Source organism: Python bivittatus, unplaced genomic scaffold, assembly GCF_059951505.1.
Source record: "Python bivittatus isolate LINGU-HERP-01145 unplaced genomic scaffold, Pbiv_v1 ctg000480_np1212, whole genome shotgun sequence".
NCBI classification, from domain to species: domain Eukaryota; kingdom Metazoa; phylum Chordata; class Lepidosauria; order Squamata; family Pythonidae; genus Python; species Python bivittatus.
Window position 1 is genome coordinate 64449439 of NW_028277075.1, and position 15143 is coordinate 64464581.

A 15143-nucleotide genomic window follows, 5' to 3' on the forward strand; every position below is an offset into this window, starting at 1 on the left:
CACTAGAGATGGATGAGCCCCCTCTACTACACTTTAAGGTAGCAGACTAATTTAGAGGCAAAGAGTAGACTTTATGGGATGCACCTGTCTTCCAACACACTCTAGTTCCTGGTTTCTCATTCTGCCCAGTCCAGCCCTCATCTCAGCAATTCGGTCATTGAACAAAACAGCTCAGTTTTGACATGATGGTGGCACCATTGCTGAATGTCTCACACTTCCTGGAGCCTACCAATTTTGTTGATATGGGACAACTTATATCAACCAAGGGTGACCTGTCATCTGCGGCACCGATAGGATAATAACAACCATGTGCTGACATCTTCAAGTTAGATTGCTGCAGTAGAATATACATGAAGCCATCTTTGCAGAATGCTCAAGAATTGAAGCTAGGTTGTAAAGTAGAACTGGGAGACTAGAATGTGTCTCTTCTGGAAGTGGAGATTTCACTCTGAAAGCTCCAGTGGCTTCTAGTTTGATCCTGAACAAAATCCAAGTTGTTGATACTTACCCTTAAACCCCTTCATAGGCTTTCACTGCCTTCTGCCATTTCAACCTACCTCGGCTCCTAAATTACCTCCAGATCCCCTTGTGTTAAAAGGAAAATCAGATTCTGATGGAAACAAGTGTTTTCTTGATTATGGTATTTCTGTTCTAGAATCCTCTCCCAGAAGTACTTGGTACTTAAGCATTTCTTCATCTAGCACTAGATGACAATATTAATTTAAATTTGTTATGAATTTAATATTTTTATTTCATATGTGTTTTATGACTAAGCACAATGGAAGACCTATTTTTCTCCATAACAGCCACTCTGTGAGGTAGGCTGGGTTGTGAGAGAGTGACCACCCCAAAGTCACCCAGTAAACTATTCAGCCTAAGGGTGGACTAGAACCTCAGTTTCCCCACTCCTAGTCCAATGCCTTAACCACCACACTACACTGGCTCATAAATGTTGTGTTATGTGCTATGTTATTATAAGATAGCGGAGTTCATTTAAAAAAAAATATATAATATGAAACTGCTGTATTGGTAGTTGTGGTTGTTCCACTGTTTCCTAATTTCCTCTTAGCTTCCAATTTTATTGCAGCTAATTTTATTTTTATTTCCCCCCTTTAATTTATACTTTGGGCCATGCTGGTAATAAGCACAATAGAAGGCCAGGATCTAAACACATTTATTCTGCTAAAAAATAAAGCTCAAACTTTTTTCTTTTTCTTTTTCTTTTTTTTTGCTCTTGGCTGATCTCAACCCTTCACATCCCACAAAGTTTGTTGAAGCCTCTGACCATCTGTGTGCTTGGACAAGATGTTCTTTCATACCACAGGCATGAGTAAACAAAGAGGAAGCTAGCTAACCCAAGACTGGACTTCACACTAAAAGGAGCTGGAAATAGAACAGAAACACGCCTTAACCCGACAAGTCACTTTTGTTGGAAACAGAATAAGTAATGTTACTGACATCATCCCTCTACCAGCTGAGATCTTAAAAAAGGAAACAACTCACCAATGAGCTAGAAAACCAGTTCCTATGTTTATATTCCTCAAGTTCTCCCCCTCTATTGTACAAACATGCCTCAATTAGATTATATTTTCTTTCCATTCACAGATGATCAGAGCCAACAGTTCCCAAATTAAATAGGCCACAGCTCTTTCTTCCCTAGAACACCAAAAGTCCATAATACTCTTCCCAAATGTGATGCCTTCTAAACATGTTGATCTAGAACTGTGATCATCCTCTGCCAGCAGGAGAATGGCTGATCTTTAGAATCACAATACATTTATTATTCCCTGTCAGTTGTGACCTAGCAATTGGACAGTTGCAGATTGGCACCTGTGAGCCACAATATCCCTACAGATACCTCCCTACTGCTTGCTAGCCTTCTTGGTCTGCTCTACATTTTACTTTAGATGTTTTAAAAATTATTTTAATTTGAAACAAAATTAAAAAGGAAGCTGGCAAGTTGCAAAGCACCTTTCTCTTTTTTCCAAGAATGGCCTTGGATTCTACAGAGGCCCCAAATGTTTTAAGAAAACAAATATGGTAACTGACTCTAGAGCCAGTTTGGTGTAGTGGTTAAGGCACTAGGCTAGAAACCAGGAGACCATGAGTTCTAGTCCCGGCTTAGACACAAAGCCAGCTGGGTGACCTTGGGCCAGTCACTTTCTTTCAGCCCTAGGAAGGAGGCAATGGCAAACCACTTCCAAAAAACCTTGCCAAGAAAACTGCAGGGACTTGTCCAGGCAGTCGCCAGGAGTCAACACTGATTGGAAGGCACCAAAAAACAAAACAAAACAAAACCTCTGGCTGTAGCCCAAACCTCTGTTTGCAATGTGCCAACCTCCTCCCAAAAAAGACCAACGTACACATCTTACTAATATAAATGCTCAGATGTGGGTGACAATTTATCAAAGCTATTTCTGACAGAGGGAAAAAGAGGGAAAAAAAGAAGTATCCACCAGGTCATTATTAAAGTGAGGTGGAAGAGAGGAAGAATATTCATCAATAGGCTTAAGTTCCACAGCAGGAGAAACTTAATTTTGAGTTTATTTTGAACTCAAGGACATGGGGAGCATGCCTGATATCACTAGTATACAAGTCCAAACTTTGTTGTGGTTGTTAAGAGTTTAAGCTCTGGGTTTGTTTTTTTTTAAGCTCTAAATAAGTGCCTTAAGTTTCACATATGCATCTGTTAGCATTTTTTAGGGATGTAAGTAGCTGAAAAATCATGTTGTCTGATTTCAATGGGGAGATCACAGGGTCCTCTCCAAGTTGCAAGATGGGGCCAGAAGGCCTATGTGCAGCCCACGGATTGCCAGTCCATTTTATAGGGATCATAAGGACTTCCCCTTCAACATCCCACTCTTGGAATGGCAACAAATGACATTACAGACCGACTCGGTGGGAGGGGGGAAGCAGGAGAGGAAATGGGAATTCATCATCAGAGGTGGAGGAAGAAAACATTTTTTGAAGTCTGTGCCTCCTTCCCAAGGCAAGAACATTTGATACTAGATTTGAAACATTAACCCCACAAGAGATGCACTTCTCCTTTGATGTTCACTCACCATGGTGGACCACAAATCATCATATCCATTCATCTTAATGTTCAGTAAGAAAGAAATGGGGATATACCAGTGCACAGCTCGTTATTCTTGTCACTGAGATGCTTGAAATATGGGCTGAGCTCAGACTTGGCAGAAACAGCTGAAGCCAAAGCCAGCCTGGCTGACCAAATGAACTGCAGGCCACAAGTCAGGAGACAATCGACCTGTCACAGCCAGCCACTTAGAGAAGAAAAAGCAGGAACAAATGGCTCTTTTCTTCCCCAAGAGACAAGTATTCATTTTCTGTGGCAAAACAAGATAAACGACTATACCAATTTTTAATCTGTAATTTTTGGCTTTGGAGAACAGAAACAAACAGGGATAATTTCCCAACACACTGAGCTCTTGTGTGCAGCCAGAATGGAATGGTCTGCTTATAAACCATGTCCAACACCAACATCATCTCAAGCTGCTAGAAGAACTTCAAAAATATCCTAAGGGTGACTTGGTATTTAAGCTATACCAACCTTCCCCAATGTGGCACCCTCCAAATGGTTTGGGACTGCAGCTCCCAGAATACCTCAGCCAGCCTGGAGACTGCAAAGTTGAGGAAGACTCCACTATCCTGCCCTTTGTCATATCACATGTACATCAAAGCAACTGGTTCTGTACATTTGTTTTTACTGTATCAGAAAAAGATGCTAGTTTTTCCCACCAAATAATTTTACTGGAGCAAAACTGATTTGTATTTTGCCATTCCATATTTAGAACTTTGTACAACAAATGAACTAAAATATCCAAAACAGAAAGGGTAACTCTTCTTTCGAGCCACTCCAAATCTTGATTTTGTTTCTAATTTATCTTGCCTTCCGCTGACTAAACATGCTGTCCTTCCCATTCTGTGTTCCAGATGTAGTCCATTTAAGTAAAAGAAACTCACCACTTTCAGCAGGCTCCGTTGTTCCCTGAAGGTTGCACAGCAACCCAATATGCCAGTAATCATGACAACAGCACCTGCCACCACCAGGATGTAGGCTGTGGCCATGTATATATTGGACTGCAGGAGGCTGATGTAGTCACTCTTCTCAGCCAGAGTCCAGATGCCCACTGCCATCACAGCTCCACCTGCCAGCTAAAAAGGGAGAGACACACACACAGGATGAGTGAGATGTATCTGCACTCATAATTTCCCAGTGCAACATTCTTCAATTTGATGTCCTCCACATGCACTGGACTACATCTAGAAATTCTGGTATGGTAGCACAGTGTTTTTCAACCTTGGCAACTCTAAGATGTGTGGACTTCAACTCCCAGAATTGAACATATTGGCCGGGGAATTCTGGGAGTTGAAGTCCACACATCTTAAGTTGCCAAGGTTGAAAAACACTGTTGCAGCAGAACACCTCTGAAGAGCACCAGAAGGCTCATTTCTTGGGCTCACATACTGTAAAGATGGTTCACCAAGGGCTGACTCCTCAAGGAAAGGGCTCTTACTAATTTCAACACGAGACTGAGCAATTTTTTACTTTCACTCTTTTCTGTATTATGTTATAAATTCTGGTGATTTATCATAACCCAATCAAGAAATCAAGATTGAGAATTTTGTAACATCTCAGAATGCCTGGCAAAGGCATTAATGTTCCTTAATGGATATAAAAGGACATGAAACTCAATTTAGGAAAAATTATATGAGCCATACAAGCACAGGAACAATTAATTAAATAGCCTGAACACAAACACCCTTTATATTTCCCTTTACATTTCGTTAAAGGAACTTCCAATAGAATGGCTACTAAATGTTGTCTCAGACCCCATCATTAAACTCTCTCAGTGGGCTTCCAGACTAGGCAGCAGGTATCACAGGCAGTTCAAACAAGGAGTAAAAAAAACGGTAACTCCTGATCCAGTGTAGGGACATAATCCAGGGGCTTAAGGTCAGAGGAAGAACTACCTTCTGAGAAAATGAAAGGTTGAGATGCCACCTTCTTCAGTCACCAATATTTCTAGAAAGTTTCAAGCCTCTTGAGTAGAAACGGTACATACACTCTAAGGCAAAAGATTGCTTGAATGACTTATCTCAGTCATTCTTAAAAACAGAATAAAGGCCAATATATATCATTTATTTATTCGATTTATATCTTGCCTTTCCTCCAAAGGCTCAAGGCAACATACATAACTCCCTCCTTCCATTTTTTTCAATAGCAACAGCCTTATGAGGTAAGCCAAGCTGAAACTGGCTGAGGGAGGACTTGAACTAGGTCTCTGCAATCCAAATCTAACACTCTAGCCACTACAGTATACTACACTGAATGAACCCTAATTACTCCCGCATCCCCCAAATACCCTAGATTTAAAGCAAGATGCAGGGAAGTACCCCAAATAGTGGCTCCTTACCCAGAAGAAGAAGTTGAAGATGAACAGCAGGTATTTGAGACAGATGGTCACACATGTCTCCTTGCTTTCGTTGTATTCACGCATGGTCACAAGTCAACAGAACTGTGAAGAAACAAGAAAGCAAAAGATCAAAGCTATGAAGAGTCCTTTCTTTTCCTTTTTTTTTGGTCACCCAAAGCGCACCCATGCTCATTCTGCATTTCTCTATGCAATGACTACCCACCTGGCACGGCTGGGACACACCATAAGGGAAACATGATAGGGAAAGCATGTAGAGCATGCTTGTGGAACCCCAACAGTGGGCATAGGGTGTGTCTGTATTTTCCTCTATAACAAAATAACACACTGCACGCGTGCACGCATGTGTGTGTGTGTGTCTGCTCTCTTCTTCCATAGCTTCTGTGTATGTTTGTGTTATGTGCATGCTGGAAAACGCAGAACAGATTGCAGGCACTCTACTTCGGGTCACATTAACAAGAGAGAGGCAGACTCGTGCTCATCTACATGGCAACCTTCAGCTGCTGGACTCCTGTGGGTACAGTTTTCTCCAAAGAAAGGCAGGTTAAAATTCCCTTTCCAGGTTTCACCCCGTCCTCCACTTTGGCCATGATGAGGACTAGGAGTTCTGTCACTGCCCCTGATCAGGGTATTCCCCTGCTTCTTTACCCCTTCCACCCATGCCAAGAAAACAAGGAGCAGTCCTTTTCCTTTCTGTGGGCATGTCTTTTGAGAAACACTGAAAAGAAAAACAACCACTGTTTTAGAATTCTTGTCTCTGCAGCTAGAAACTGGCAGAACACTTCTCAATTTCAACCAGAAGAAAAGTTCATCTTCTTAAAAAGGACAATCAGTTTTACTGTTCTTCCTATAAATTAGGCTAGAAGGGGACACTAGCAGAACTCTTGTCTATTTCACTCAAGCAAGCAAGAAAGGAAAGCCCACCTGTCATTGTTCCACTGTTTTTTAAAAAAGAGTCCAGACTTTCTTTGGTGCATTGGTGGACCAATGAAACTAAGAAAAAGAAAAAAAATCAGAGGCACACTATTTACCAATGAAATAAAGGGGGGAAGAAGAGGTTCACCAAATCCATCAGCTTAGGAGGAAATGGCCACACAGGGCAGCTATCAGGAAATGGAGGGTACTGTCAGGCCCAGCCCAAGAACAATGGTGAAACAGTCCAGTTGAGTCAAATTCCTTTATTTGCTTGCACCTTATAGACAGAATCTTGCCAGATTAAATCTATACTGCTGCAACCAGTGGATATGCTCTATGAGATTCTAGGGAGTGGCTATCCTGGACCTCTTATGTTTCCCATGCTCCCCCTGAGGACTGTGTTGTCTTTTGTGTCTTTTCCCTTCCTGGAATGCACCCTCTCTTTCCTGATAGCCTTGATCTCTTACATCACCCTCCTCTTCACAGATACATTCCATCACAGGTACAAGGCATTCCTGCCACAGCGCCCACTTCCCAATCAGAGAGAAAATATTGCCCACAAGGGAGTGAAAATGTAGCAGGTGGACCAGTTGGCACAGCTTGTGCGGGCAGAAGTTTGAAGGCATTACTTCTGATTGTCCTTTCACTGGGGCAAGCAGGAAATCTGGATCAGCCTTTAGAGTGGAGCAACTCCCAACTTCGCAGGCCTGCCCAATGGCTTCTCCCCTGGGGATGTATTGGGAGAACTGGGAGAGATTTTTTTCTCTCTAGCCGCAGCTTGATCTGGCCTCTTTCTGAATTCAAAGTCCCTCCGACTCCCTACATAAACATACAGTAAATTTCTGTTCTGTTCCATTTTCAAGATTTACTATACTGACAGACTGATTGACAGAGTCCCAACACTTCTTTCTAACGCTCTGCTGGGTTGGAAAGACTGAAAGTTGAAAATAAATGCAAGACTGGTAACCATGCAAGTCCAGTGTGCAAACAGAAGGAATCAGGTGCAAGTCATCTCTGACATTAACATTGTCAAACTCCATGACCTGCAAGATTCTAAGTCATTTCCCTGCCAATCTATAACCCCAATTCCGTGGTAGGGTAAGAAAGCTGGTTGATCTTGGTAGAGGTGGACAAAAGCAATCTTCAAGGTACACGGATTCCAAGGACACAGGATTTTGTAAATTATTACCAGCATCTTGAATTGTTCCCAGACACTATACACGCACTGAGTATAGTGCAAATGTATAAGAATGTGCTCTCTTAGGTTTCACATGATGGCATCAAGTTAAAGAGGCACTCTGGATTTACTACAAATAGGCGTTTGCAATACAAATACTTTTCTTTTCTTTTTTTTAGTCTCTGACATTTAGAAAGCTCTGCCATCTCCCAGGACATGGGGACATTTTTCTACAGAAAAAAATGGGAATGCTTCCATCTCCAACCCAATCTGTTCCTTTTGCCCAACTGCACACACACAGAGCAAATTATTTTTCTCTTAGAATAGGTGACGGTATGGTTGGCAGATGCTCTTGTTCACAAACAAAAGGAAAGACTGAGAGATGACTGCATGCATCCAAGATAGTATCAGGGACAGAATGCTCCAGTCTTGGCTTCCTGACAGCCCAATCATCATGAAACATGTCCATGCTCTCCTGTCAAAAGGATCTTTATATGCATCCCTTCACCTTCCAATATCCCGCTTCTATTAAGTTTCCTAGGGATTTATTGCTTGTAAATTGTGAGAGATTTACTATTCCCAGAACAGAAATACTATAGGACAGATTGTTGTCAAACCCCACATCACTAACAAATCCAAGAAGCAAGAACCACACAGATTTCAGGAAGGCATCTGAGATAAAAACAGCACAAGCTTTAAAACTGTGAGAGTAAATTCCCAGCCAGAATTATAGCAACATCCTCTTTATTGTGGAGGGACAAACCATCGATTGAGCCCACCTCTAAGCGCCAAACATACTTTACAGATATGGATACCTGACTAGATTTCTGTGGACAGTATGTCAAAGCTGCATTCTGGAGTTTCTAGTAAATTTTGGTGCACAATAAACTATACGCCTATTTAGCTGAAGTGCTAAGGAACATGTGGATAGCTGTACAACTTCCTCACTCATCCATTAACAAGGTGCATCCATTAACATACTATTTTAATAGTATGCCATAAAATATTAGTTTTAGGGGAAGAGTCATATCTTCCTTCCAGAACCAGACCTTCTCTCCAATTCATCCAAATTAATTAAAGAGTATGCATATAATTCTATACAAAAAATATTCACCCTTTGTCAGATTTTCTGAATGCTTGCATACTTTTGCCACTAAATGTTATCAGAGTTTTATGCTGGCCCTAAATATGATATGATACATAAAGGGAGTCTGTAGGATTCAATAGCCAAGAATGCTCAAATGAATATTGGGAATAGATGTTCTTTTCTCCTTGTCAGTTAATAAGAAACATTAACCAAGAACATTAGGACTACAACTCAATAATCTCCAGACAGTAAGGATTTAAAGAAATAAAATTCATTGGGGAGGAAAATCTTTTAGACCCAGCCAACCCTAGATTTGAGCCTCCAGATGTCTTTTTTCCCCTTCCTGAGCATCATAAGAAATGAGATTTCAGATCTGATCTTTACTGCAAACTGCTCCATTTCTATTACCGCTTCCCCTTTTCTACCACAGGAAATAATTCAGCACTGCAAGGGATATTGTTACATTTCTTCTATATTTTCAGAACATCAGATGCTTCCAATCCAGCACAGTTCTGCTTGTAAAGTAGGCGGGATTTCACAGACACAGTTTTAAAAAGCAGTCTTATTGATTTTAATGCTGTAGCCAGAAAGCAGCTGGAAATTCATGAAGCAGAGTGATTAATGAGAGGTTAATGGCCAGTGAATCACAGAACTACCATTGCTGTCTCCAGTTGTTCTGGCCAGAAAGCAGCATTTCAGAGCACAACAAGACTGTTCTTGCAATGAAACCGGCAAGCCACGGAGGATACTGCTGAAGCCAATCATGCTCTGAAGGCAATTCTATCCCTGCATGTTCATGCTTTTCTTTGCCATCAGTTGGAACAAGCTAGGTTTTTTCATGGTGCAGTAGAGATGCAAAGTACATTAATCTCTTAAGTAGAAAATCTGATATTTGGGGGCACCTTCCTTGGTGCCCATCAGGTTCCTTGCTCTCCTGAAGCTAGCAAAGTGCCGGACTCTTACAAAATATTTATGCCAGAAGCATTTTTAGTAAATAAAAATGGTGGATGGCTATAGTTCAGTGCTTTGGAAGTTTGCATGGGCAAAAGTGAAAAGCTGGAATGGTAGAAAACATTGTGAAAGGACTAGATGGACTGGTGGGAAGAAACCTCACCAGCTTGTTTTCTAATAACTTGGCATCCTGTGACTGATCACACCTCCTGGGATAGCAATTTGGTGCATAGGCAAGTTTTCACGGTAGACATTTTGTGAGAACAACCACAATATGCACTTAAAATTCCAAATGCCTGAAAAGATTGTCTACCTCTAAGGTAGCACTACAATTCTGTATGCACCATAGTATCTTTCTGATCCCAGAATTTGCATGTATATGTGCCAAGGAAACCTGGATTTTGCAATGTCACATATATGAATTAGACAACCTAAACAAGAGATTATTTTGTTTCTTTTAGTGCCTCTTGTTTGCTTCTGCTAAAAGCCATGCTCATGATCTCTAGAAATTATGCTCATACCTAACCACTTGAATTCCTCCATGTTATGGCTTGGTCTTCACAATTATAAGAACTGCCAAAGTACCCATAAGAAGAGGTAAAATAACAAGAAAGTTCTTAAGATACTGAATTGCTTACCAAATAGAAAACTATATAAAAACATCTGTAAAATATATCAAGTTCTGCACAATGCTTACAGGACTAATCCGAACAAAGGCAGAATTGAGTGATTTGTTTCAAGTTGCAAGAAGACGCCCTTTGAGCTTTAGGCAGCAATCACAGGAGATGAGGTCTGTTTTAATCTCCTATTTGTGGACTTCCAAGATGCCATCTGGTGGACCACCATGTAAGATGGGATGGTGACTAGAAGGGCTGAGGCTTGATCCAGCAAGTTTATTCTCACATTCACATAGCTCATGCTGAACTATGCACAGATAATTTCAAGAGATAATCTCAGTAGAATACACCAGTTTGCTTGGATCATCTAATCCTGAAAATGAGCATGTAAATATTCTGCTATCCTCCTTTGTTAATCCAATACAGTTCACAATGGAAAGGAAAATACACCCAACATAGGATCATTTTGCAGATCACCTCATCATCACTATTTGATGAATTCATTCTCTCCACCAGCAACCATAAAGCTGTTGTAGAGAGATACAGCACCTTCCTGCATCCACTGGAATTAAATCTAATGAGTAGTTTCCTGCATCCATTTAGGAGTTCAGTACTCTAGGGTAGTAAAACATTGCTCACAGCCAGGAGGAAAATTACTTTCTCAGCATCCCCTCCAAGCTTATGGGAAAGGAAATTGAGAATGAAAATGACAAATAGAGGGAAACTTCTCTGCAGAGGGTGGGGTGATTCATCCTTATATCTAAGCTATGCCCTACAATTTTGTCATCCAGATTGTGGTTGATTTTTTAGTTCAAGCCCCAGCAAAACATTGGAGTCATTCCAATCTTCTGCTGCAGATTTAATGTTGGGGATCAAAGGATTGAAAGAGGTCCCACAGAACAACTGTTCCAACCTCCATTTCTGAGAAGGACAATAAGCCATCATCCATCAAATGAGCTCACTCTTCCAAAGCCACAAAAGATAGCTCTCTAGGGGGTCCTGCAATGTCTTGATGGCTTGTATGTCATTCCAAACCACCGTGTTCTCATTCAGCACATAAGGGCTGAGTTTAGCAGCTACATGGCACAAGATCATGCAAAACATAACATGTAGAAGTATCTGGAGTTGTTCATACACATTTCAAGGTGTGTATCTCCAGGAAAGACTGCAAACATCCTGCAGGCAACATTTTCTTGCTATTTAGACATATGTTCAAAGAGACTGCAATACAATACAATTAATTACCAAATGGTTTCTTACAGTTATGCATAGGTGCATGGTAGAATCATTTAGCCAAAGGAAGCCAAAATGGGGAGCTAGGGAGAAGATATAGCCATAGCTCATTGCCCAGTTATTGCTATTCTTATGAGGCTTCAGGAAAATCTCTTAGAGAGTTTTTCCCATTTCTCCAAACAGGAGGCCTTTTCATAAGCATTTCTATCTAATTCCAAAACCAATTAGACCGATATATTTCCAAACAGTTTGTTCAACTTAATAGGCACCCCAAAGATTTTTTAAAAATGCATTAAAAAGTATTTTAAAAAGCAAACACCAAACACTAGCATAGTATCGTAATAATTTTCTCTTGCACTCAAAGCAAGATAAAAGGCCATTTTCAATATTATGCCTGATGAGGATGGTTTCTTTCTTCAAAAGGACTCAATTTTTCTGCACTGAAATCAATTTATTTTAACTGATTCTGAGTCTATCAAGTAATAGCACCATTTGTCTCATAACAGCAAAATGCTGAGACTGGTATATCTAGTGAATTTTTGACAAGTCACCTGGTTGCCACAAGAGACCAGCAATTCCATACAGGAGAGTAAAGAGGCTGGCAGAGAAACAAGGGCTTCAATTCTTCCTCCTCGTCCTCCTCCAGTCTGCTTAGTTTCACTATTAGCTTCATAGGAAGGGTGCATCTACCCCACTCCTCAGCCTTCCTTTTACTAACCAATTCAGCAGAACACAATTTTTCTACTGTCCTTCTAAGAAACTAGCATTCTGAATTTCCCCCTGCTTTGTGCCAGGATAGAAATGCTAGTGATTAAAAACCCACAGAGAGAGACACAAAAAACTGGCTATTGATTTCTTTGGACTTATTCACACAAATCTACCAACATTAAATATAGTTTACATGTACCTTAAGAAAGAAGAGAATAAGAGAAATTGTATCTCAGGGACAAGGAAACAAAAATAAAAACTTAAAGGCTATTCAATAGCAGATTTGCTGAAGCACCTGCACTCATTTTTTTAAAACCTTCTCGTCAATGACAAGACCCAGCAGTTTCACTGTGCCTTATACCGGTTAATTGTACAGGCTTTTGTTCTTGAGAATACTGTAACCCATCTTGTGCTTTAGAAAGCTGGGAGGAAAGGGAGTAGCTGGGTTCATGCTTGCTAATCCAAACACACTACCCTCTGGCAGTGTGTGAACCCAACCAGAGATTGTCCCAAGGCATAGATGCAGAATTGGGAAGAACAGCTGTTGGACTTGGGTTTTCTTATCTGGCATATGCTAAGCACTGAATTATTAATTACAAGAATCTCAACAAAGTCATCTGCTCACATCATCACATAATTACAGCCATATTTTTATCCACACCCTTTGCCCTTTGCACTTGTCTCTACTTGTATCGTAATAAAGAAAGCAGCTCCTGAAGTTACTTGAGGTTAGATCTAAACCCAAAGTAGGAGTTTAGGAAACAAAGGCCAAGCAAATCTTACGTAGATTTAGAGGCCAAGGTCAAGCAAAACAAGAACATAACAAACACTGCTGTCCAGAAATAAGAAAGCATTGTTTTTCCAGTCTTAGGAATAAGAAGTACCTGGTGGCTCAAAGCTTAATTGTTGCCCAGAGCCTTAAAAACAGGCAATTATTCTTCCCTTTGAGAGACTGGAAGGAGGCTCTTGTCAATATACCATTTTGCTAAATTTTCTTAACAGGTAACAGCCTACAACAGCCTTCTGCAACCAGGTGCCCTTCAAATTTATTGGATATCAGTTTCAAAATTCTCAACCAGAATGATTGTGTGCAGATCTGCTTTCTTGATGTACTGGACTACAATTCTCACCATCCCATGGCTATTTTGGCCAGGATCATATCTGGGAGTCACCAGGTTGGGGGAGTGTGATGTGTGGTTTTATTCTGTTAGTCTCCTTTACCTTTTCCAAGACAGGCAAGCTAGACATTTACTAAAAAAAAGAAATCAAGGTCCGTGCAGTGAGTGTCCATCTTGCAATTAGGGAAAACATGTAAATAGACACAATATTTTCAAAGGTTTCTTATGTTTTCAGAGGATGTACTTTTAAAGGAGTCAAATTACAGGGCACTACTTTAAAGAACAGGGAAAGGTGCCAGAAAATGTTGCCAGTCCGTTGTCCAAGGATGATGTAAACCTGCACTGAAAACATTATTGCTGTATTTCACAGCTAGTGTAAGAAAATGGCTACAAAGCATTTCATGGAAGAAAATCCAGATGGATGGGACTGGACCTCAGCCAACCAGCTAAGTGAATGCACTACATTAAAACACACATCCAAGCCCTGGGCAATGCAGATATCCCTCTTGTTTTAGGAAGCTCATAAACTCCTACCATGCTCATGATACAGCATATGATATTTGATGTCCCCTCTCCATTTCTTGGCCAAATATGTATTTTGCATGATTACTTTGCAAATTCCACAAGAGTGATTTTCAATACGGGTAGTGGTAGTGAAGAAAAGGTAGAAAGGGTCCTTCGAATCAAGCTTCCTTGGCAGATGAATATACTTCAAACAAAACAGCAGGATATAATCATTCTTCATTTTATTCTTGGAGGGAAAAGTCTGATGTTTTGATTTATGGCATGGCAATTTCACTTCTTTTTTAGAAATCAAGATAATGCTTTAAAATGTAAATGGTCAAGTGGGGCAGGAAGATTGGTGATCATCAAGAGAGATCCCTGGAGGCCGAAGGGTGTCACACTGGGGGCTCCAACTCTACTCCTTCCTGTAACAGCTGTGTGAAAAATCCTTCCTATGGAAAATAAACATCTTTCATTTTGCGAATGAAAGTTGAGTGCAGCTACGTTGGGTTTGGCAGACTTAGACCAGATTTAAAAGAGCTCTCTTCTAGGGCCCTGCCTCTTGACACTTCACTGAAAGATGTGAGTCCTTCATTTCTTATTGTTCCCCCATTCATCTCAATGGCTGCTGAAGTGGCTCCTGTGACTCAATCACGCAAAAAGCTTTGAGAATGAAAGGAGTTTTAGTTAAACCCATTATATTCTGTCCACTGGCCGTATCATCCACGGGTTGGCTGCCTTCCTAATATAAGCCCCACAGAGTTGCCTGCCCCTTTTGAGGCTTCTGCTGATCTTTTTCTGAGATAATTTTACTGGAGAGTGTCTCACACACACAAGATTCTCTCCCTCTAATGTACAGAAAGCATACAATTTGCCCTATGGTAACTTAAACATTTAAAACTTCCTCTGAATAGCTGAATAGCTCTCTAAGAGTGTACATAACTGAGATTCTTTTTAAACTTTAAAGATTCTGAATAAAAATCCTTTCAAGTATTTGACTCATATTACTACTTAGTTATCTATGGGCCTTTTTTTCTCCCACTCCTTTCCTGGGGCTCAATTGTAGGACTCAGTAGAAAGTGTATAATGTATTTTGAGGAAAACAACTGTAATGAGAGTGTAATAAATGAAGAACTCTTACAACATTGTGACTATCCTAATATTTCTTGATGGAATATGAGATATCAAGGAAGACAGGGGAACCTGTAAAAGGAAAACATCTACCCACCCACTTGTTACTAGAAATCTAGCCCACCATTTCTTGCTAACAATTAAAAGAAATGGGGAAAATTCACAGGAGGCTGGAGTGCAAAATGGGATTTTTAAAATGCTTTTAAAGCAAATAACATAGGGAAACATCACAAGTGTTGCAAGAAGGAA

The 15143-nt window shown here is 40.5% G+C and overlaps 1 protein-coding gene across 2 annotated transcripts in view; it reads right to left on the minus strand.

The window, feature by feature from the left end:
• The window catches only part of CD151 (CD151 molecule (Raph blood group)), a 43727-nt gene that overhangs the window by 17334 nt on the left and 11250 nt on the right, over positions 1–15143 (minus strand). For both annotated transcript variants that reach the window (XM_007431057.4, XM_015888586.3), the window contains exons 2-3: positions 5436–5537; positions 3982–4173 (exon numbers count right to left, since the gene is read on the minus strand). In XM_007431057.4, coding sequence (XP_007431119.1) covers positions 3982–4173; positions 5436–5519 — 276 coding nt within the window. In that variant the 5' untranslated portion in view covers positions 5520–5537. The remainder of the gene's footprint in view (positions 1–3981; positions 4174–5435; positions 5538–15143) is intronic.